We start from the raw sequence: 24784 nt of genomic DNA, 5'->3' as shown, positions 1-24784 counted from the left end.
GCCTCTCAGGGATTTTATTAACAATGTAGTCTGCATCAGAGAAGGGCGTCTCTGACACTGACATCTCTCTCAGCCTGTGTGAAGCGTGTCTTTACAGAAGCTGGTGCGGACACGCATGACATCTTACTAAAGCACAGAATGTCAGGCATCTGTAATGTGCTCTCATTCAACAAATATAAATGCTCGGACTGAAGGTTTTTTTTTATCCTCTGCTTCCTTTTGTTTCCAGGAGGACTCCTAGTGTTTCTCCACAGAGGTTTATTTTACAGTGTTTTCATTGAAATGTATGAATAAGTAATATTCATGCATTGATCCTGAGCTTTTCTCCACAGTGAGTCCACAAATGAGCACCTCCTCGGGGATCCCTCGCCGCCTCACACAAAAGAGAACACAAATAGATTCACTGTTACTAATTAACACATAAAGCAAATTATAGAAAACTGTTTTGTCCTACTGGAGCATGCCTTCTCCTGTTTTGGTATTTTCAGCAAACCAAAGAGGAATGTCACAAGCTCCTGTGAGAGAACAGCCTTGGCAAAACAACAGCAGGGTTGTTGTTGAGGTTAAACCCTGTGGTTACCTTTGAATATCTGAAAACCTTTTGGGGTTGACAACAGATTGATAGTTTGCTTTATTATTATAAAAATGTATACATAAGTGTTTGAGGATAACTTGTTTTTTAAACTATGGCTGATTTAAGTGTGTTTGGGTGACAGGATGTTTACCCATCTGATCAGTATGTAATTCGGCCACACTCCCCTTCATCACCTGCTTGTCATTCATAAGATTCAGTGGAGTTTCTTGGTGCTAGATGAAGAGGAGGGGCTCTTCCTCTCCAGTCTTGCACCTCACGCTGTGAGATATTCACTCGCAGGCTCCCCACACCAGTCAGTCTACCAATTAACAGCCTCTGACCGTGCGATTGGCAGCGGCAGCAGCCTGAGTACCAGACCTGACAGACACAATATTTTTCCCGGAGGTGATGCCAGTGTGTTCCCGGCGCTGCAGGCTTCCTCCCCGGGGCGGACACTTCGCCACCCGCTGTGGTTTTAGGAGCACTGGGTGTCAGAGAGGCGCATCCAATGGACCTCACTGCGCACGGATTTCACTGACTGATTTCTGCCATGCATCCGCAATTGGGGGATTCTGGGTCATCCAGCCTGCTATTTTTGATGTATGATCATCTCACCATGTTTTTTCCAGACATATTCACTGACAAAACATCCTCTCACTGCTGGCAGCTGCGCGCATTACCTGCCTGTGTCACATCTTCACTGATATCCCTGCATGCAAGCTGTGTTTTTTAGATATTCATCCCCACTATTTTTAAGGCATCATCACCATCATCCCCACAGAGAAGCTTCTCCAATGCTGGCTGCTGACATCCCGCCAGCCGTCTTCAAAAAGCGTCAGGATCGCGGGCTGAGCCGACATGGATAGTGGGAGCCGGGCTGCGACGGTCGGAGACGGTGCAGCCAATTTCACAGCAGCAGCAGCAGCAGCCAACCTCTGGCTGGATCTCCTGAACGCTTCCAGCCCGCCGACCCGGTGGGACAGCAGCCCGGCTGCCGAGGGGACCGGGCTTGGTGAGCAGCAGCAGCGCCTCATCCGAGAGCAAGCATACAGGGACTTCACCACCACCCTCCAGGTTCTCATCCTCATAGGTTCGCTGCTCGGTAAGTCATGCAAATGTACATATTGTGCATGCTTGACAAAAAAAGGGCCCCCAAAATACCTCTTGCAGACATGAAACCCTCCAAATATTGTATACAAATACTCCATTAAAACACTGATGATTTCATGTTTTTCATGAGCTTTAACAGTTTGATTCCCAAATCTGGGTCAAGGGAACCTTATGGGGACACCATGTATGCAAAAATAAAGACTTAAAGACTTGAATCTCAAGCAGTTTGGTGTCTTCTAAACCAAAATGTGAAATCATAATAGAGCTAGAATTGGATTCCATTCACTTTCAGTCATCTTTACAGCCTAATGCATGCAGGTCTTACACATACTGTACATAGACACTAAAAACATGAACAAAAACATTAAAAAGAAAACCAATTTCAAGAATAAGATGGTGTCAAAGTGCTAAAAAGAGCAGTCTGTTTCCCCCCCTCAGATTTCCTGGCATTCCCCATTTAAACCATTGCTCAGTACATACTGCTAGAAATTAATCTCTTGTAGCCACATCCGAGAGTTTTACTACAGTGTTACAATACTAATGTTACTATTTCTTTGTTAAATTGCAAACACTGTAACCCAACAGCCACTTCAACTCCAAAAAACATGTTACATATCAGTGTCGGTCACCTCAAATTTTCAGACTTCACTGCACATCATGGTGTAGGATGCAAGTATGTTTCCTGATGTTGCAGGGTGGGGTGTGCTTTACCCCACTTTGCCTTTGACAGGTGGCAACACTCCGTTTTGATAATGCTTACATGGTTCAGGCTGTACCCACTCAGACTCAATGTGAAGACACATGCCAGTTCTTTGGTCATTTGAAAAGATTACTGTCAGCAACCATGCTCTTACACTTTAGAGTAAAATGCTGTGTGACATCCCAAGACTGAGAGGTGTCTGACTATGGGTCAGATTTGTGAGTATAGGATGTGAAACAGAAAACAAGAAGCAAACACAGACTTAAGCAGATCTTATAATGTGTGTCTGGTGCCTTGTTGTATCACAGTGACTGTTTCTTTGCAGCCCAAGGAGATACTGGCACTGGCGGTAACCCTGACAGGTGTTAGCTACCTATTTCACCATGAAATTGGCAAATATTAGCAGCAACAACATACCGTACACATTCTGAGCTTCCTTTAAGCTGAATCTGTGCTGGCTCTGTGACAAATACCCGTGTTTGTGCCAATAGAAGAGCAGCCTGCTGCTGCTGCTGCTGCTGATGGGAGTGAGGAAGGAGCCGTGTGAAGTGATGGACTGCACCAGTGCATCACAAAATTTGACATCCCCTCCATCTTACTGGCAGCCAAAAAACCAGAATCCTCCTGCTTAAAATGAGCGTCGCATATAAATGTGTTATTTGTCACAAATGCTACTGTAGCATCCTCCTAGTCTCCTCGCTGCACAAAAACACACTCAGCCATGATTGATAGTGCTGTTTGGAAAAGTACAGACTCAATGACAGGGTGACTATGGCGAAACTGACCCCAGAAACAGCAGAAAACGACCAAATGGCTACTGCTCTGACTCAGTACCACCTCCTGCTGTGCAGTGCAAAGTGGCAGGGTCAGGGAAGCATGACATGAATGGCCGCACAAAAATTGACTCTCAGCAGCACGGCTCAAACTGCCTGCTGTTTTTATGTCTGTGTGTTTATGGCTAAGAAAACATGTCATAGGCTACATCTGTTTTCCTTTTCAAACAGCCCCATCTACATGCACCCAAAAAATGTACTATAAGAGGCTTAAAAGAGGCTGCTGTCTTAAAGGCAGAAGCTCCCACAGTGTTTGAACGCACCACTGGAGTACAAGAAATACATAAAGCATTAAAAAATGCAGTATTTTGTAGCAAATGTTTAACTCATGAGTAGAATTTGAAAATGTCTGACGTTGGCGCCCCCAGGTGGTAGCATCAAGAAGAACACTCGCAGACAGACTGATTTGGTCTGCAAGTATATGTAAAATATGAACAGAAATAATGATAATAATAAGGGTTGGCCCTTTTCACACAGAGTCTGTGACGCAAAAGTATTGTCGCTGAATACACAAAATATGAAATGCATCAAATGGCTGAATCAATTTTAGGGAGAGTCGCCATTTTAACACCCATTGAAAAGCTGGAGAGTCGTTTCATTCCACCTGTACAGCAAAAACAAAGGGGGAAAATGTAATTTACTCGGCATGACTGTGAATACACAAATTAACCCCAGAGAGAATTTGTGTTCACGACTCTCAAGCCGCTTTTTAAGATATTTAAAAAAAAAGGTTTTGTACTGTGATAGAAGCCAGGACACGTCATCAGACAGCACTTATTATCAGGGACACACAAGTAGGCATTTATGTTGCCCTGATGTGTGGGATGGTTTAATTTCTTTCCATCTCTAGAAGGAAATCTGCGTGAGTGACTAAAAGATGCCAGCAATTTTCTTGCAAGTGTCGTATCAGTTCATGTTGCATCTTTGATAAATGACGCACGGGCATGAAAAAGAAATAATAGGCTACAGATGATTGCTTACTTTCCTTGTCCGTGACACACGCAGAGATGTGTAGGAGAGAAAAGAAAATGTGACCTTATGTTACATTAACTACACATAAAAGGACTCAGCAACAACTAGGGCTCATTAGATTGTAGCACTGATGTGGATGGTTGGCAGTGTTGTTAGTATGTGCACTTTGTGTTGGTGTTAACCTCACATTATTATTATTTATAAGTTTTCCCTCTTTTACTCCACAATAGTTACATCATGTAACTATCCTTTAAAGGGATAGCTCGGATTTTTTAAGGTAGATTGTATGATGTACTTATGTATAGTCAGTGTATTACCTACAGTAGATGGTGGTCGGCACACTTTCAGTTTGGAGAAGCAGGCTGGACTACTGACACAAAAGCTAATCAATGTACTGCGGTCGATGGGGTCAGTATTAAAACGTATTTTAGCCGCCTAAAAAAGTGTATGCTGTATTAAGAGTATTTTCACTGCTTTACCTTTCCTTCAGACAGATGTCAGATGGGAAACAGAAACCGTTATATTGCTTTCTTCAATGCCAGACCTCATTGAGAAAAACAGTGATTTAACATTGCAGAACACAGGAGCTGCTGGTCTACCGCTGCCTCGATCAGTTATTTTTATTTATTTTATTTTTTATTTGTTATCATGTGACTTTGGTGTTTAAAGTGGTTAGTTCAGAATCACTGAAGTGGCACAGTAACACAAAGGAACTAACTGATCAAAGCAGTGGTAGGCTTTGGTAGCCTCTGTGTTCAGTGAGCCAAAATCACTGTTTTTGGCAATGGAGTTTGGTGGCTTTGAAGAGAGAATAGACTGGATAGAATTCTAAAGCCATAAACGGCTTTCTCCTTGCAACAGGCCATCTGACAGAAAAGTAACAGGGTTAATACTCTCGATATAGCATACACTTAACTCTGTCAACAGCAGGAGGTTGCTTAGCGTCTGTTTCATCACTTCTGCTGTTTCTCGTTCTGACAGACCTGTACTGTAGGTAATACACTAACTATGGATATTATTATTTTTATCTTCTTGTGTGTGTACTGATAAAAGGTTTAATAAGTAATTAGTGAGGTTTGGGAGTATTGACTGGGTGCTATAGGTTAGCTGTTTCCCCCTGCTTCCAGTCTTGGAGCTGAGACAGGCCAACAGTCTCTTCTGTACTTAAAGGTATACTATGCAGGAATCGTCGGTTACTGATTGTAAACAGTATCGCCAGTGAAAGTGAAAGTGAAATCCAATCCCAGATTCAGTCTTGTTGGCTTTATTTGCATTGTTTTTTATTTGACACTGTATCTGCAAATTTGGTAGCTTTCTCTTAAGCCCTTTTTAAACAGGAATTGTGCAAATTTGCAGGAAAGACCAATCAGTCTTTTTTCAGCATTGGCAGTATAAATACAAAATCAGGGAGTTTCTGTTTATCCACCGCCAGTGGCTCGCACATGCGGCGTCATCAACAGCTCCTCCCACAAGTCATCAACAGCTCCTCCCGTTGGCGGAAGGGCGCCTCGTTCTTTTTAAACCAAAAGGGTTCCGCCAATATGACTACCCTCCGAGGCGGAAAATTGGGCACCTTGGATCAACTCGCCAATCCGGCTCTGTGTGTCTAAACGCTTGCAGCTTGCCGGCAAAACGGCCCAACATTAGCTGAAAATCTGGCAGTGTAAAAGGGGCTTTAGATGCATGGTGTTTACGGTCTGATACCTTCTTTTTTAGAAAGTCATGACCTCACGTGCTCTCAGTGCTGAGGAACATCCCAGACAGAGAGAAATAAGAAAAAAATATATATACAAGTGGAGGGCAGTCTCTGCTATAGACTGTAGAAAAAAATGGACATAGTCAGTTTCTGCAGATAAATAAACCGCCTTCAGCAGAAAGGGAGTAGTTCAACATGAATATCGAAGACAACAAGTGAACCCTGAGAGACATTGAGACATTCTACAACACCACCGTCGAGGAGATGCCTATGAATGTGACCAGTCTTGTCTTTAAAATAGTTTTTCAGCCATTTCTTCGGAAGGATGGAGTGGATTATAAGTGATGATTGAGAGGGATTACCTTTGTATGAGTCCATAGACTGAAGCACTGTGACGCTGCGCTAATAACAGTCATTTACTGGCAGACAACTGGCACTTGATTACAATTGTGTAGATATGTAAAATCGTCAAACTTGTTTATTTCTATTGGCGCATTTAAAAATCATATATTTAAACACAGTGGTCCTAGTTAAAAATACTGTTATTGTCAGTGGAGTCTGGTGGCTTTGAGATAACAGCTTCAGTTCCCTGGCGTTAAGAGCAGTCTGACAGCAAGGTAAAGCAGTGAAAATATTCTATATATAGAGTCCGCTTAAACTGATGATGATTTCTTTTTTAGGTGGTTAAATTGAGGCAGCGTTTGCTCAGTGGCATTACATTTTATGTGCAGGGTTATGATTCAGTCTATACATTGTTTTTTTATTTTCAGTCCTGTACAGTGTACCTTTAAGGCACAGACAAGAGCAATATATTGATTTCCTCATCTATCTGTCTTTCCCAAAATTAATAATTCTTTCAAGTGTATTACGTTCCTATTAATTAGCAGATAGTCATCACTTTTTCCAGATAAAGCTACAGCCACAGTGTGCATGGCACCAGCTAATATTACCGTCTGTGAGGACTTACAGTACCCTCCTTTGTTGTTTACCATTCATAAATAAATCTCCCTTCGAAACTAAAGGACTTATAACACCACAGAGATGCAACTAAGAGGGTGTTAAGGGTGTTAAAGATGTTTCACACTCTGAATTTGTACAGCTACTATGTTTAGACACCTGTACGATTCTTGTTTCACAGCTCACAGCAGATTATTAACACCAGCGCAGGGATGACGACACAACTTACCTTCACGTGTGTGAAGCAGACAAACAAAGCATTTTGTATTTTGGGGTGGGGTGGGGGGGTGGGGTGGGGTGGTGTGTGTGTGTGTGTGATGCTGCTACCTGTAGTTGGGCTGCCATTTGTTAGGAGGAAAAAGCAATCATGTTTAGTGTTTGCTCTTTCTCCCAATTGGCTGCCGTGAGTACCGTTGCCAAGGTGTTCCTCAAGTGGCAGGTGAGTATTTCAGGCACAAAGGACAAAGTGATTTTACAGACGATGACGAAAAGCTCAGAGTATAAAAGAGTAAAGATAACAATTTTATTAGGTAGTTACAGTTATGTGAAGCACCGTGTTACCCTGGGTTTAAAATCTGCTGCACTATTCATTTATTATTATAGATGTTCTCGATAAGCACTTAATGTCTCACTTATGTAATGTTCGTCTATACTTGTCACTTAATAACAATGAAATGACTCATATATAAAGAAACTCGTTAATTAGCATCTGAAAGAAATGAATGAAATCCCTCTTTGGTCGTGTTTGTTTTTTTGTTTAGGTGGGAAATGATTTTAAATGTGCATAACAGAACGTGTTTTTCTCAAACTAAATATTGTGTTGGAACTGTGATCCCACATACTATATATCACTTTAACTGCAACCACTGGGAGGGTGTGACATCACACCGTTGCAGCTGTTCTCAAGTTAGACTCCGCTCCTCTCAAGAGCCTCCTTGTACTAATACTACCTCCTGTGATCTGTAAACCCTGGAAATGATCAGGGACTGGAGAGCCTTGGTGGCTGAGTGGTTACAGCACATGCCACATAACTGAACATCCCAGATTTGGCTCCATCCTTGGGATGTTTGTTGCAGGTCACATCCCTCTTTCTTTCCCCCTTTACCACTCTGCCTTGCAAATAAAGGTGAAGATGCCATAAAAAAGAAAAAAAAAAGAAAATGAAAATGATCAGGGATTAAATCCAGTTTTAATTTGCCATGTCTGAAATTATTAAATTAAAAATTAGTTATTTTTTGATTCAATTGTGACATGAAATTTTGTATAAACATTCCCAGATGATGAACCCTATTTATCCTATAATCCATCACTTTTCATTTAAATCAAATCAAGTTTACATACACATTTAAAAATACCCGCCTCTAGGGACTTTCCAGCTCCTTATATTACTTTATTATCGGTGGCTTTACAAACAGCTGCCAGCCGATGTGTTTAATAACGCTGCGAAAGGTGCCTTTGTGCGTCAGTATCTAATGGCCATATCACTGACAAAGTGGCGGTATTTGACGAGTTCAGAATGAGAACGGGATGAAATATCTGTAGTTTACAGAATGTGCAATGCCAACATTTTACTCTGGTAACTGGGCTGCAGACTCTCAGTTGTGTTTATATACTGTATCCATCAGTGGCGTTACCATGGGCCCAGTGCACACTATTGTGACTGGCCTTTAAAATGCCTCCTACCTACTTTTGTTTATACAGAATGCGCCTTTTTCAGGGCAATGGGGGGCGTGAGCAAGTAACAAAACGTGTAGCTCAGCGTGTGACGTAAACAGTGACGTGGGAGGGAAGCCGCGGCTGGTCAGTCCTTTGGCGATTCTCTCGTAAGTCGGCCCGTTCTTCACTGTCCCCGTCATCTGACGGTTATGGCCTCTTCATTTGCGAGGACAAGGAGGGTGCGCAATTCCTTGTCTCCCCAGTTGCTCATCTTTACAGTGTCTGTCAGGTTTGCGTTTCCCTCTTGCTACTAGCTGCTCACTAATTCCTGCTGTCAGCTGTTTCCTGTTTATCCACCGCCAGTGGCTCGCACGTGCGGCGTCATCAACAGCTCCTCCCACAAGTCTTCAACAGCCCCTCCCGTTGCGGAAGGCCGCCTCGGTCTGTTTAAACTAAAAGGGTTCCGCCAATATGACTACCCTATGAGGCAGAAAATTGGGCGCCTCGGATCAACTCGCCAATCTGGCTCTGTGTGTATAAATGCTCTCAGCTTGCCGGCAAAACGGCCCAACATTTGCGGAAAATCTGTCAGTGTAAAAGGGGCTATTGCAGTTTTAGATATATATATGTGTGTGTGTGTGTGTGTGTGTATAGTTAATTCATGGATTAATTCAAGAAAAGAAGGACAGACAATCATGACAGCGATTTTAATTAAATGTGAGTTTTTCTTTGAACAAAGATGTAGTTCCAAGGTGGCAATCTGAATCATTCACAATGCCCCCCGAACCCCACGGGCCCCAGTGCACCCACACTGCCTGCACTGTATATTAACGCCCCTGGCATCCATTATCGTTTCCCGACCACAAGTGTTTTAGGTGCCTTTCTGTGACGATACCTTAACCATAAATCTTTTGCCATAGCCACAATTTGTCCTTAACCCAAACCATACCACAGTTGCCATCAGGTTGCTGGGCAGAAGATATTGTAGAAAGCAAGAATTTCCATAACAATGGCACTGAAGATTATCTGGGGCTTTGTAGAATCTTCTGATATTGACGTTCCAGGGGGGTAATAGGACTGAAATGACTGATGTTTACCTACAGGACCTCTATTGACCATGCAAATTATGACTTTTGGCGCTCAGAAGTAAAGATGGAAGCAGCGTGACTTTGTCGTAACACCAGAAAACCTGTAGGAAGGAGGTCAGAGTGGATGCAAAACATGTTTGATACAGATGCCTGCTGTTTGCATCTTGTTTCCCATCACCAGTCAATATCGTTTTCTTATAACCGTGACCACAGTATGTCCCTAACAACGTACTACCAGTTTTGAAAGGCCAGCCCTTGGTAATGATGTTGTGCTTCTAACAGCGGTGCAGATCAGAGAACACTAATGGGTTGTTTTTGAAGGCAGTAACAAAGGACAATTTATTTGCCATTTAGATTGGAGTGTGTTGCATCATTCCTGTTTCTCTCCTTCTTTTGAAGAGGTGACAGCCTATCATTAGCTTCATCATTAGCCACAAGAAACAGAATTTTAAATATCAATGACGTCTGTACATGTCGGAATCTGCACAAATATTTTCTGCTCCTCTACGTAATGATGCATTGTCTGTGCTAATTTCATTATCCCGTGTGAGTCAGCTTCACAGAATGCAGAGGCTGAGCATTAATCACAGCCACATTAGGGTTTCCCCAAAATACTCCAGCGTGCTGCTCTGAATCCTGCACAGTCACACCACCAGCAGCAAAGCACACAATGTTCCCCTCAGAACAGCTTCCTCCAGCTCCATCTAAAACCTCTCAGGCCACATTTCAACAACCTAATCCAAAATAATTGTTTTTATATCAAACCCTGCTCTGATAGCTTTTATATTTTTCTTTGCGAGCCGTAGATATTTTGCTTTGAATCGACGGCGAGCGCGTGTGTCTCTCTCAGACCGACTGTGTCGTGAACATTTACAGACATCAGAAACAAATAACCTCGGGATAAAATAACACAGTTTCCCTCGCCAGAGAACATCTTGCTCCGTCTCTGACAACGAGCGACCAGCTAACACTCTGTGGGTAATTACATTTGGAGAGGCTGGTATCACACATATCCCTGTGTGACCTGACATCATACAGCGCGCAACGGGGAGTATTTCGGTTCACCTTTTTAAACCTAATTAACATTCATTGCTGGCTCGTTGCTCCGAATTCTGGAGGGATCTTAACATATAAATGCCACAGTTGCTTTGACCTGATTGTGAGCGGTTTAGGTTTAATTGATTTCTCTGCCCTGCGAAGAGCTCTGACATTTATCTGCTGCTCAGGGTAAAAATCTGGTTTGATTATTTGTGTGCAAAGATGCAACACATAATCAAATATTTCTTTGGATTGTTACAAAGCAGTCTTCACAATTTAAGACTTAAAGAGGAGCACCACCTAAATTAAGAATTCCAGTATGTTATTTCCACTGCTGAAGAAAGTGCAATCAATATTTTTTTACTGACAGATCTGTACTTCTTTCACCTCTGCGTTAACTTAAAATCGTTTGTGGACAACCCCTAATTATACTTGGTTTCTCACCTGAAGAGTCGATCTCCAGAGCTATGACTCGCCAGGCAATATCTTTTTGGCCATTGTTTTTATAATGAAGGGACTGTGGGTCGTTTAGCTCAGGATATTTCTTGACCTCAACAAAGAGTCTCTCCTCATCCCGTCTTTGTCGCACATAAGACACAGCAACAGCTACAGTGTTCTCTTTGCATCCATGGTGAGGAGAGGAGTCAAGCTGCCATAGGAGCAGAGAAAAAGAGCTGCTATGGGAGCCGGTATGTACAAGCAGAGAGTGAGTGGGGGAAAATGCATTTAATGCTGGAAATAGGACACTGGCGTAAAGTCAGTGTGGGGCTGTGTTTTGGCCTTAAGTCTCAAACTTGTGATGTCATCAAGTATAAAGTCTGGAGCTGCTCCCTAGACAATGTATGGGAGCCTGATCTTGTGAACCCTCCCAAAATCAGGCTCCCATCAGGCTCGTCATTTCCTTTTTTCTACCCAAAGGAGCTTTACTCTATTGTAGTGTTCTCAGTGCTGAAACAGAAAATGTTCCCATACACTCAGAACGTTCCCCTGCGTGCTCTCAGTGTCATCTAGGACATCTTTCCCACTTCACTGTCTTTGGAGGAGCTCCATACTTTAAACCCAGTTACATCATAAATTAGACCATAGGAATAACATGTATGAACTTTGAAAATTGGCGTAGATCCCCCTTAAGAATAATCCTTATTTGCATTGATAAAAACATATTATAGATGGGACTTGGTGACACAGAGTGGAAGGCTTTTCCATGACGAGATACCTGGATGGTCTCTGTGCCATCAGGTCTATGCAGGATGCAGGAGTACACACTGTCCCTCTGCTTCTTTTCTTCTTCTTCTTTTTTTTTTTTAAAAAACCAAAAAAACAAAAACACATTGAAACTGTGACTCTGAATTTTATGTCCACAGGTCCAAAATATGTTTCTCCCTGCAAGAAGACACTGATCTCTGCAGTTTGCATCATAAACAACTTGAAGAGTCCCTCTCTGTTTCACAGGATGAATCTGATTTTCCTCTAAATGTAAAACATGACCTAATTCCTTCAGACACATATCAAATGTTTGGAGCTTCTCAGATTCCATAAACTGAAGCAGCAAAAATTTTAATTTCCAAATGTCTTTTCCTCTGAATTTTTGCATCTTTGATTGTTAAACAACAGTGAACGTGTATTATTGTTGTCTTGCTATGTGGTGCCAAAATTTAAATTATTAGGTAGTCTTGGCCTTAAAGTAATACTTCACTGATTTCTAACAAGCTTTGTATCACAACAAAATGGGTAGTACATGTAAATGAACTTTGCTAAACTTCCCTCCAACTTGCCCAGGGCCAGATCTTCCTGCTCATCCCTCAGCTCTAATCGAAATGCGTCATTTGGCAGATTTTCGCTGGCTCCAGAGCTTTAACTTGAACTACAGACTGTACTTCCCCATTTATGACGCAAAGAGTGTAGAAGCAGATAGCAACCTGCCCCCCTCTGTCTCTCTTTCTCCCAAAATGCTGATCAAAAATAAACCAAGATTCTATTTCTGTGTGATGCAAAAATTTGTAAACAGGAAATGGGTGTCATGCTATTTTCTGTATTGTAAAAGTGGAGGCTGAAAAAAAGTAGAATGGGAAATGGTCAGTAAATGATAAAACTATGAAGCATGATAAAATATGAACCAAGATTCTGTTACTGCGTTGACACATTATCCCAGAACTTCAATAACCAATGGACCCATAGTCTCGCCACCAGACAATCAGAGATCTCCGCCTTCTGATAGTCTGGGGACACTCCTTTCTAAAGTGTGTTTAACACACCGGCGAAAACGGCCGGCAACAAAGCAACGCCTCTTGCATTTTTGAAAAGGACACGCCTTCTCGGAAATGTGCGCTCCCCCTTTTCTCGTCCGCAAGGAAACAAACACACAGAGAGCTTGAAAATGGATGCCGAGAGATTTAACTCCGTTTTATCAAACGTGTGCTCATCCGTGAAGAAAATATTTTTTTTCCAGCGGATGTCTTAGTTACAACATGATTGAGCTAACTGGAGTAGTTTCATGTCGTATCCGACTACGGGAGGCTTTTAACAGATGACGTCCTGATGTTAGCTTTGCTGCTGCTGTTTGCTGTCCCTGTTAGCTGCAGCCACTGATGCTTTCTAGACATCGTGATTTCCCAAAACTGAATAAATACCACACATAGCAACACAAAACTGCTTTGCTAGCTCAATCATGTTGTAACTAAGATATCTGCTGGAAAAGATATTTTTTTCACGGACCGTTTAATGAGTTATTACCTATTACAGACACTGCTAACGGCTAACAGGGCAAACAGGGCAAACAGCTAACGGTTAGCCCAGCCAAACGTGCACACAGAAATAGTAATGTTTGTTCAATCATTGTGTTTATAGACTTTACAAACAAGCTCTGCTGGTTTTCTACCCAGAAGTATTTGTAAACAACAAGGCGATTCCCTCTATAGTCATGAGTCATGGCCTTGTGAAAGTTTATGTTTGTTTCTTTTAGTTGGTGAGAATTTGTCGCCGCAAACGCGACAAACATCCGCTAACTTTGACGGCGTTCTCTGCGAGCGCAGCTGAGCCATTTTGTACCGCTAGAAGTGTTTCTAGTGGGACCATGTTTACAAGCACAAGAGTTCAGCGAGCCACCGAAGGACCGCCCTGCAGATTTACTATTGGTTCTGCAACGTAGGGAGTTTTTTTAAACTCTGAAATTGTATCCGCCCATCTAAACACAAAATCAGGGAGAAGACATTTTTAAGCTTTGCTTAACTAAAGACATCAGTCTTTAGTTAAGCAAAGCATCTAAAGACTGACTTGTGAGTCTAATGCACCCAGGGTACCTTTCGAGTAGTATTTGAACGTGGAAAGTCCATGACCAAACGTTGATATGTGACGGAGCTTGGATCTAATGTCTATATTATGTATAGGCATGGTTAAAGTTTTATTTCTTACTCCTCAATCCATGCAATCCTTTTACTCCTCATTTTATTCAGTCCCAGTCTCTGTGCTGGGTGGACGTGAGGTAGATATGATGGATAAATTATCTAACCATCTGTGCTAACTCACATAGATCAAACAGACTGTCACCCGTCTCACATACCAATGGGTAATTTAGAGTCTCCAGACGACCCTACTATTTTTATTCTGGACTGTGGGAGGAAAATGAAGTGCTCAGAGAAACCTAAACGTAAACAAGCACGACAAGAGGATGCAGAAAAACCCAGAGACTCGACCTTATAAATATTTTAGTTAAAAGTTACATTCCCACGAGGGTTCAGAGAAGTTTCCTCCAACTTTGAGGGGTTTCTACCTTTAGTTATATTCAGTTAGACAGGTGAAGACAATGCCAGTAGAATAAAGGTGGCAAAAGTTACAGCAGCAATACTGATTTTGCTCCTTTTTCACAGTTGGTTACAAGTTAAAAAATATATTAAAACTCCTCCTTATCACTCCTCCCCACAGGAAATGCCACAGTGTTGTGGTGCACCTGCTGCACAAACGTCTTCAAATCCGTGACCAACCGATTTATCAAGAACCTGGCGTGCTCGGGTATCTGTGCCGGCCTGCTGTGCGTCCCCTTCGACGTGGCCCTGGGAGCCAGCCCTCGCTGCTGCTGGTGGCTTCACACTCTGCTGCTCTGCAAGACCATCAAGTTCCTCCACAAGCTCTTCTGCTCCGTCACTGTGCTCAGTTTCAGCGCCATCGCACTAGACAGGTCAGTTCAGAAAACAAAAAGCATTTCCAGTTTAGGTAAAGTAGATGGAGATGATACATGTTTTAGTCATAGATCATTGTGGCTAGCAACTGGAATTAAAATCCACCTCTTACAGAACCAGTATAAAGAGCACTCTGTCCCTGAGTAGGACGAGAGCCATGTTTTGTTTTTTGCTCACTTCAGCAGCCAGAACCACTGACTTTGAAATATGTGTTTGAAAAAGGCTAGTGGGTACGTCCCACTCACTTTTTTTTGAAAGCGCCACTTGAGAGAAGTGGATGGTTCGGATTGATTCTCTGATCAGTTTACCAATACATTGCTTGGCAGAGTTTTTTCTCTTCCTGACAGAAGTACAAACATCCATGCTGCACATCAACATCAAACTGGGACTTAACTCTGAAAGATTGTTTTGTTGAAGGGAAAAAAGTCTTCTTTTTTTTTTCAATCTCCATCGGCACCCTGTGGCGTGGATGAGAGGGAATTGGGGGGGCTGCAATCGATGGAGCATGTGTACGCCACGCTGAGCGGCCGTGTCCCAGGCCCCCCGCAGCGCTAAAAGCTGCAGCCAAAAGCAGCCTGAGATGGCTGCTGCTGCCCACACACACACACACACACACACACACACACACACACACACACACCACTTTTCACAATGTAAGTTAATGCTAATGATGCTCTTATGGATCTGGAAGCTATAGATTTACCTCGACTAAACATCTTGCATTTTATTCGTAGCTTTCTCCGTCAAATTAAACTTTTCTTAAACAGTATATTTGTATTACTATCAATAACTGAAATAGTAATTTTACTAGCACTGTTACTACTTCAATTGCCCCCACTCAGAGAGCTGTAAGTTTAGAAACACAGTGATTAAAATGTATGTTTAGCCACTAACCAAATATTTTTAAAAAAAATCACAGTTTCATATTTTGTTTATTCATTTAACTGTTCTTTTAAATTTTCTGTAATTATATCTCTTAAGGATACTGTCTAAGTATTCAGAGCCTTCTCGACACTGCAGCTTTCTAATGGGAGAATACTAATCCCTAATTAAATTAAATTGAATTCATTTAAATTCTCGCCTTACACCTAAGAATATTAAGTCAAAACTACATCAGACGTTTTTCAAAGCACCAACACAGACATATTAGCTGCAGCTGGCTAACTACTAACAAGCTAGCACTAGTCAATAACAAACTCTTTAAGTCTTGTAGGCTATGACTTTAGTATCCTATGAAATGAGATCAGAATAGCTGAGAGAGTTGTTGTTATTAATATTTTACTTACTGGATAAAAATGCGCTGAAAAAACTCAATGTTAACAAGATTCTTGCCCTGAACTCCTGGTTTAGGGGCCGTACACATGCCGCGTCTTTAACTGTTTGGAAAATGCGAGGTCGGTGCTGGGTGCTACTTTTGTGCCTTTTTCTAGCCAGCTTTCAAGGTTGCGTCTGAGGTTACTAAGCAACTTTAACAAGCACATTTACCTGAAATCCTGAGTGCAGAGCTGATCTTCTTCCAGGTGCTGTTTATAAGTGTGTGGGCCTATCCTCCATGGGACAGACGTAAAGCTCTGTGTAGCCCTGCACTAACATGATCAGCTTTTCCATATTGACCACAGACTGATATTTACAGAAGAAGGGAAAGTTATCTGTCTGCTGTGATTGGTTGGTCGTCATCACATGACATTCAATGCATGCCGCTGAGTTCCAAAAGTTTAACCAGGTTTATCTCAGGGTGCAGCAGTCATGCCCTGAAAAATAGGTGCTGGTGGACAGCAATGACATGCAACGACGTCACTCTGGCGTTTGAGCATGCCTGCCATGCATCTTCATTGAAAACAATGAATCTGAGGGTGCAAAAAATGCGGCATGTGTATGGCCCCTTAGTTTGGCCAACCACAAATGCCTTTTTTCCGCAGACAATTTTTTTTTAGTCTTCTCCCTGAGTTGTAATAACATTTGGCAGTCTGTCGTACTCCAAGTGCTTTTCTCTGTATGACCAATAAGTACAACCAAAGCAAAAATTGACCTTTTGAGCAACAATAATCAGGAACAGAGGGGCAGCTTCTAGCTCAGCAAGTAGAGTGTCCGCCCCATGTGGGCTATGTCCCTTGCAGCGGCCCGAGTTCAGCTTCAACCTGTGGTTCTTTGCTGCGTGTCATCCCCATTCTCTTTCCCCCTTTCCTGTCATTCTTTAGCTGCACTGTAATAAAGGCAGTAAAAGCCAAAAAAATTGAAATGAAATCTAAAAAGGAACAGTTGCGTCCAGTATCTCCAAAATGGCAGACTTCTGGATTGACGACATGCTGTTAAAAGTGCACTATGGGAAAATAAGTTCACAGTCTACCTACGCTCCCTCATACCTAAACCACAGGACAGGTCAATTTCCACTGACTGACAAAACAACTTATATAACCAGCCCCAAACAACATATATTATTGTTCCCATGGGCGCAGTTTCTAACATGTACTGATGTCATGAAATGGACCCAGTTCTGCTCCAAACTACCCAATTAGGTTTAGGCAATAAAACTGCGGGGTAAAGTTTCAGAAAAACCAAGTTAGAACTTCTGTTACTCAGGTCACTAGCATAGCATGCTACACATACTTGTATACAAAGCTACGTTATTAAAAGGAAACAAAGTCGACTTTGGGATGTGAGCACTGGTCTCTTGTGTGAAAGTCCTGTGTTTGTTTGACCCATTCCCACCCACCCCATAGGGACTTCTTTGATATTACATGGACTTCGTTGCTTTTCATGCTACCTTACATCACTTCCTTCTCTGCTCCTGTAAAAATGAATACAGGTAATTAATGGGTGTCTCCTTACAATAAATGTAAGTAGATGTTGTAAGCTGCTGAAACAGTTGACCTATGTGGGTTTTTTTCGGAGAGTGAGTTGTTCTTTCTAACGCTGTCAACTCCTCCTCCTAACCAACAACCATCTGTAAACTATTCCTCTTTTCCAGAGCAGTCCATTCTGCAAAGGAGGATAAATAATATATATTGTATAGGCCTAGCGTAGCCTACATATGGACATGTTCAGTATTTAGAAGGAAACTTACTTTAAACCATCCCTGCATTACCAAAATGTTTTTGTTTATTGTTTGTTTTAACCACATGCTACACTTAAATTAATATCTGTCAGCTCTGGCTGCTGATAGCAGTGATACCACTAACTGAGAACACACAAAGTTCGCTCTAACCCCTCACATTAGCATATGTGAACTCCCTGCTGTTGTGAGTTAGAAGCACAGAAGTCCCCTCATTCTGGATCTTTAATTCATAACATTAGCATGTAATTAAATCCTGCAGTTTCCTCAAACTGTATCAGTCTAGAAATTATGTATGTGCCAAACACATACTGTATATTAGATTACAGCAGTATATTCAGGCTACAACACTATTAAGCCTCATTCTCCATAAATAAAAAACACGCAGGACTTCCTCAGCAGTAACACATTTAAGTGTGGGTTTCATTTATTTTTTATGGAGATTGCAGTCAGATCATGTATTGTTGCAGCCTCACCTCAGCCTTGGTTTCACTGCTACAAAGATTATTTTGCCTCCATAGCAACTAATACAGTCAGAATGCTATCAAACGGATGAATTATTTATTCTCAAGGAGGGCAGTCGAGGCTGTGTATATACAGGAGGGCTGAGAACTGCAGCAGTTATCGGCTCATGTACACACACACACTCATACGTACAGCGTGTAATGATGAGGAGGCAATCCAGGGAAATAAGCAAGTCCTTCACGCCATTTGTTTTGTTTTGTTTTTTTATTTAAGGACAACAACATGAGAGACAATCTACATACTATTATCTGTAAGGGGGATATGAAGAGATCTTCTGATGTGTTTGTGGGTGTGCATTAAAATCATCTTCAACTTCGGTTAATACACCACAGAACACAGCGCCCAGGGTCTTTCTTTAAACCAGTTTACAGGACATTATGTTGCAGCCATTTATTTTGGTTTATAGCATTATTTCAGAGGTCCAATTCAGTCCCCAGAATTTCATGTTTAAAGTATTTTACTTAACCACATATTGTGTTCCTTTTTTTTTTTTTTTTTTTTNAGCATTATTTCAGAGGTCCAATTCAGTCCCCAGAATTTCATGTTTAAAGTATTTTACTTAACCACATATTGTGTTCCTTTTTTTTTTTTTTTTTTTTTTTTTTTTTTTTTTTTTTTAGAAAAAATACCTAACAATCTAGCACTGTCAAATTGCATTAAAGCTGGAGAATGCAGAAATCTGGAATCACGAATGTCTCACGAATGAGATGCAAATTAGCCAGCTAGCCACCACATGGTCCCTCCATCTTACTCCCTGCTGGTGGTGACTGCTTCGCCTGGAGGAGACAGGCAGCAGCTCAGGAGACTAACCCTCAGACAGAAGCTTTAGTTGCTTGTGCAAACCCCAGTACCGGGTGTTACAGCTAGCTGGTGGCTGGCGGTAGCGTCTGGTCATATCTGTGTAATGGCAGCAACAGAAAGTTTGCTGATCTGGTGGGGAGTTAGAGCTTGGGTATGTGCTGGCTGGATTCGTGTAGCTGTGGCCGCTGACTGGGGGTCCATCTCTAGAGCTGCTGCCCACTCTTCTCACAGTGAGGTGGTCTGTAGCGGCGGGGGGTGAGTTGGAGGACACACTGTGATTTCAGGCTCCAGCTAACGTTAGCTACATAAACGTCAACTTGAAGCTGCAAAGCTGCAGCTGTGAGCCTTTGGCTACAGTTAGCATAAGGCTAAACTATTAGCAACATTTTCAGAGCATCTCAGAAATGCTTTGCTAACATTGACATGTTGGGGTTTTTTTGTGCAAAGATTTGCTTTTATTTACAGATGCTCAAATTACAGTGCAGGAGCAGTTCCAAAAATGTGTCAGGTCTCCAGTCATGCATTTGAAAATATTATTTTAAAAAGAAAAAGTAAAAGGACAAAGATACTTTTCCAAAAACATAATTAAAGAGGCAACGAACAAAAATCAAAACAACAAGAAAAATTAATCAAATTAAATGTAAGGATACTATTCCTTAAAGATATACATATATATGTTAATGACCTCACAGATAGATCAGAAATTATCAAAGTTGGGAAAGAAAAACAGGAAGTTGTTCAGCATCACCCCTCACCACCCCTGTATGGTTCTCCATTTTCTGTTGACTCATGTTTTTTTCATCGTTTATCGTCAGACTTTCTTTAAGACTCACTTTTTGTCTTCCATATTTGGGTTGCTTGCAGTGTAGGCACTTATTGCCGATGTTGGAACAGCAACTTTATCTGCAGGATTCTTCTCTAATGAATCACACTTTCACTGAAGGGATGTGCATGTGCATCTGCATTTGTGAAACAGCCAGTAGGAACATCCTCTCTCTGAAATGACCTGTGATTGGCCAAAGTCTAAGCCTGAAAACAGAGCCAAGAGAAAGTGCAGAAGTCTGGTTTTCTTTCAGACCGGTAAATTACAATATGCTCAAAATTTATTATGGGATTTTTACTCACTAATTCCAAAATAAAACTGCCTACCACAGCTTTAATAAGCCCCCTGTAATGCAATGAAAATATATTAAGAGGCTGCAGGAAAGATTTGGGGTCTACAGATTAGACTAAAGAAACTACTGCACTTTGTTCCTTTTAGTCAGCATTTCAGCTTATATAATAGTCTTTCCAGTAAAACCACTCGAAGCTCTACTTTCGGTAAGAGGGTCATCATTTCACTTAACTTACATGATTAACTACACGTCTGCTAAAAATAGCAGAAATTTATTTTCAGAACAGGATGCTGTAGCTTCTGTTATGGATGTGGGTATTTTAGGAGCATCCACTTCTAATTTCCACTCTGTTTATTTGTATTTCCATGTGAGTCATTTAATGAGGGATTTTAGTCAAGCGTGTCAGCACGACTGCATTCAGACAACACTGCAGTCAGACAACAGGCATTTTTAACTGCAGACACAGAGAGAAAAGCACAGGCGTTATTATTATATTAACGATAGCTCAGATGTATTCACATGTCCCAGTGAGCCATGGCAGTGTTAACAAGGAGCCAGCAAGTACAATACCAGGATTCTGACACTGAAGCAATGAAATGGAATTCACCTTCTTTAAGTTTATTGTACACCTGGTATTAGCATGTGTTTCTGTGATCCGAACAGAAGTGGACAGTAGAGACACATTGCGGTTCACGCCTGTGTCTATCATGCGTCTCCAGCTGACTGCTTGTGGTCAGATTTCGTTACTGCCTGTCACTTACAGTAGAAAGTCACACAGTTTTTACGTCCACACACTTGCTAGCTGCTTGCTAGCATGCAGTGACGACCCCAGATTCTGGGGGGCCCAAGGCAAGGAGGCTCATCAAAGCCCCTCACCAAAGACATGGGAGCTTGACTCAGGTCTTGAGGAGTTATAGCATTTATTCACTGACAAAAACTCTAAACTGTTCACACACTGCAATGATGCGTTTAACTCCATGCTCTCTGCTCCGGTCGCCACACCTTCACTTTCACACAGTTTACACACACTCTTTAGGGTCCCCACTTAGAGTTTTTGGGGCAGTGGAGGTGCACTGTATAGTGCCTTTATGAGATGTTCAAGAGGGTTTATGGCTGTCATTGTAAAATGTGCCAACGAGAGTGGCCATCGAGGGCTCCTTTTTCCACGTTTTTTTGAGGCGCCCCAAACATGCATGTTTGATTTGCCTCCCCTGATAGTGTGCGTCAGCTAGCGTGCTCACTACTCATGTTAGCGATTGTGTTGGTCCAGCAGAATTCAACACGTCTCCTTCCATAGGACAAAACGATGGACGGTTGCCCAAGACTTTACAGAGCTCATTCTAAAATGTGAAAGTTATAGAGCATTAGCGTGCTGTCATCAAAACAAGCATCATGTCCTGCACCGATGATATAGTCCATGCAACAGGATGCATTAGCATTTACACTACAAAAGCTATGTAGTCAAATGTGTCTCAGACCACCGCAAGTGGTTTAAATGATCAGATCACAATGCGTCTTGGTGGTTTTACTCTTGAATGTAGCGCAGTACTCTTGTAATTGGATTGCTCAAGATGCATGTTAATACCTCACGCTCAATGTCTTCCTAAAAAAGGCCCACATGTGAGTCTTTCTGCTAATAATTTGTCTTTGTGTGTCTAGATATTACTCTGTGCTGTACCCGTTAGAGAGGAAAATCTCTGATGCAAGATCCCGCGATCTGGTCATCTACATCTGGGTCCACGCGACGGTAGTGAGCCTTCCTGTGTTCGCTGTGACCAACGTGACGGATGTGTACGTCACCTCGTCCTGCTCCGACGACCACGCCCGCTCCCTGGGCCACATGGTGTACGTGTTGATCTACAACGTCACCACGGTGATCCTCCCCCTCGCGCTGGTTTTCCTCTTCATGCTGCTGATCCGCAGAGCACTCAGTGCCAGCCAGAAGAAGAAGGTCATAATCGCAGCGCTGCGGACTCCCCAGAACAGCATCTCCATCCCGTATGTGTCCCAGAGAGAGGCTGAGCTGCACGCCACTCTGCTGGCTGTGGTGCTGGCTTTCTCAGCCTGCAGCGCCCCCTATGGAGCATTGGTGGTGTATCGCACCATTCTGGCAGACACGAAAGAGCTCCCTATCTCACTGTATCTGACAGCACTCTGGCTCCCAAAGGTGTCCCTGCTCACAAACCCTCTTTTGTTTCTGACTGTTAACCGGTCAGCGCGTCACAGCTGGCTGGAACTGCTGGCCAGGATTCACAGACGTTACAGCCGCCGTAACGTGGTCAGCACCGGGGGGCTGGCCTCGTTAGGAGCAGAGGGTGTGATCGGGGAGCCGGTGGGACTGGAGACAGCCGGCCGCTCTGGGAGCCAGCTCCTGGAGATGTTTAACATAGGCCAGCAACAGATCTTCAGGCCCTCTGAGGAGGAAGGAGAGGAAGAGGACGTAGAGAACGAAATCCCTTCTCAAGTATCAGGAGGCTGCTCCGGGCCTAAAGAGGAACACAAGGGTGGGTCGAGAATGGGGAGCTTCAGAGGGGAGGTGGTCACCAAAAAGGACTCTGTTCAGGGGACAGGAGGGCTGGTCATCACCAAGGACTGCCCTCCTTCAATCATAGCACCCCGGGCCTCTCCGGTGCACACATGTGTTTACGCCTCTTCATCTCAGGTGGCACCGGCTACACCTACAGAAGCTGAGGACTCCACGCAGTTTGGTTTTGGACCCTTTGAGCTGCCGCCTCAGTGGCTACCAGAGACCAGGAACAGCAAGAAGAGGCTGCTGCCTCCGCTGGGCAATACACCCGAGGAGCTGATCCAGACCAAACTGCCACGGCCGCGGCCTGAGCGGAGAATCAGCAGGAACAACAAGGTCAGCACCATCCCTACTGTGGACCCGTGAATTACTCCTGCTGGCCTCTGATCTGTGACAGCGGACACGGCTCAGTACAGAGCAGGTCGAGCATGCCATGGCAGGATATTGATGTGTGGAGCTTCTCAGTGAGACGCCTGGTTTCTTTTAGTTAATTTAAACCCTTTTCTCCAAATTTCTTATTGTAGAAGTCCAGTTTTTTACTTTACTGCACAGAAGTAGACGCCTGAGGCGCTGCAGTTTTCTTACCGAATGAGAATCAATTTGATATTAAATATTTACAATACTGTGAGAAATGTGTCTGCTCAGTCCAACTTCACGACTCAGACTGATCATTTGATTAAAGACTCCTGCAAAGGCTGCATGATTATTGAGAAGGCTATTTGAGTCTCCCTGTTTTGATTAGAGCCGGCATCGGTAGTTAAATGAACACACTGTACAAATCCAATTACCCCGAAAGATGCACTGATACTGAATAATATTTCCATAGCAAATAATCAAGCAAGGATATTGAACCTCTAACATTTTGTAAAATGGTTATGCTGTGATTGCACTCTGTAAATGAAAACATCTCAGTGTCGGTCCTTTTACGTAACCCTTTGTGGGGCTGTTTTTTGTAACCATGTTTTACTTCACTTTTTGGGATTAACTCGCCCTTTGCCGGCCTTTTTGTCTGACTTCTGGAATATTTCTTCTAATGTGGTAGATGTTGTCATTTGTACTTTAAATGTGAGTGGGTTTGATAAAGATGAAAAATGCAGATGTACTGTATGCAAATACATGTCATAAAAATGTGAAATTTTCAGAGTTTAACCGTGTTTAGACTTGTTTTTCTGGAGCACAATGTCAATCAAACAGACAGAAAAAGGAAGAATATTACCAGTGTGTTTTAACACAAATAAGAAAGAGAGGAAAATCTAGGTTGGGCAGCTCCCTTCGATCAGTTTTATGGATTTCTCCCAGGTTTCCCTAAAATCAATTGCTCAATCAAATGACTGCAAATACAAGATACAACCATATTTTTTTTATGTCATCAGAAACTCTCTGACATGGTTTTCAATTTAAATTTCTCCGACTCTGATACTGTCGGCTCTGTCTCCTTTGTGATGCATTATTCAATAGTAGCAGCCTCAACCTGAAGCTCTGGCTGAGGTAAACAGAGCCGGGCTGCACTTCAAATATTTGTCAAGCCGTAACTCCCTTCGGGGGCTACCCACAATCCCCTGCTATGTCTACAGAGAACCTGAATCTATGCCGTTATCAGGCAAAATTGTGCAGCCATGCCTGAGTGGAAACAGTATCCATTGCTACTACTTACAAGCAGGAAAGAAATGAGTAATATGTTTATTCTTGTGTCTGCTTTGGTGATGACTGTGTCAGAATGGTTATTGATACAGTAGCTGTTATGGTACATATACAGCACTGAGCCCAGAGTGCTGTTGCTAATGCAATGTGTCACACAGAAAGAAAACAGGAAGTCCATTGATTTCTCTGGTGTTAAAGAATACTCCGGCCTTGGCTCTCATTTTCCACCTGGTTTGATTCAAGGCTTACTCAAACAATCATTTACGCCCAGAACCATTAAGACCTTGACAACAGAGATACAGTGCAGTAATATAACACAGACAT

The 24784-nt window shown here is 42.6% G+C and overlaps 1 protein-coding gene across 1 annotated transcript; it reads left to right on the top strand.

Annotated features, from left to right (window-relative positions):
* Positions 1 to 297: 297 nt before the first annotated feature.
* Positions 298 to 23928, top strand: gpr176 (G protein-coupled receptor 176). The gene is made up of 3 exons (XM_050057604.1): positions 298 to 1676; positions 14546 to 14798; positions 21952 to 23928. The coding sequence occupies exons 1-3, from the start codon at positions 1433 to 1435 to the stop codon at positions 23183 to 23185; spliced, it is 1731 nt and encodes a 576-aa protein (XP_049913561.1). The 5' UTR covers positions 298 to 1432; the 3' UTR covers positions 23186 to 23928.
* Positions 23929 to 24784: the final 856 nt, after the last annotated feature.

Source organism: Epinephelus moara, chromosome 12 (genome assembly GCF_006386435.1).
Source record: "Epinephelus moara isolate mb chromosome 12, YSFRI_EMoa_1.0, whole genome shotgun sequence".
Taxonomy (NCBI): Eukaryota; Metazoa; Chordata; class Actinopteri; order Perciformes; family Serranidae; genus Epinephelus; species Epinephelus moara.
Note: the sequence above shows the minus strand (reverse complement) of the source record. Positions and strands in the feature narration are given on the sequence as shown.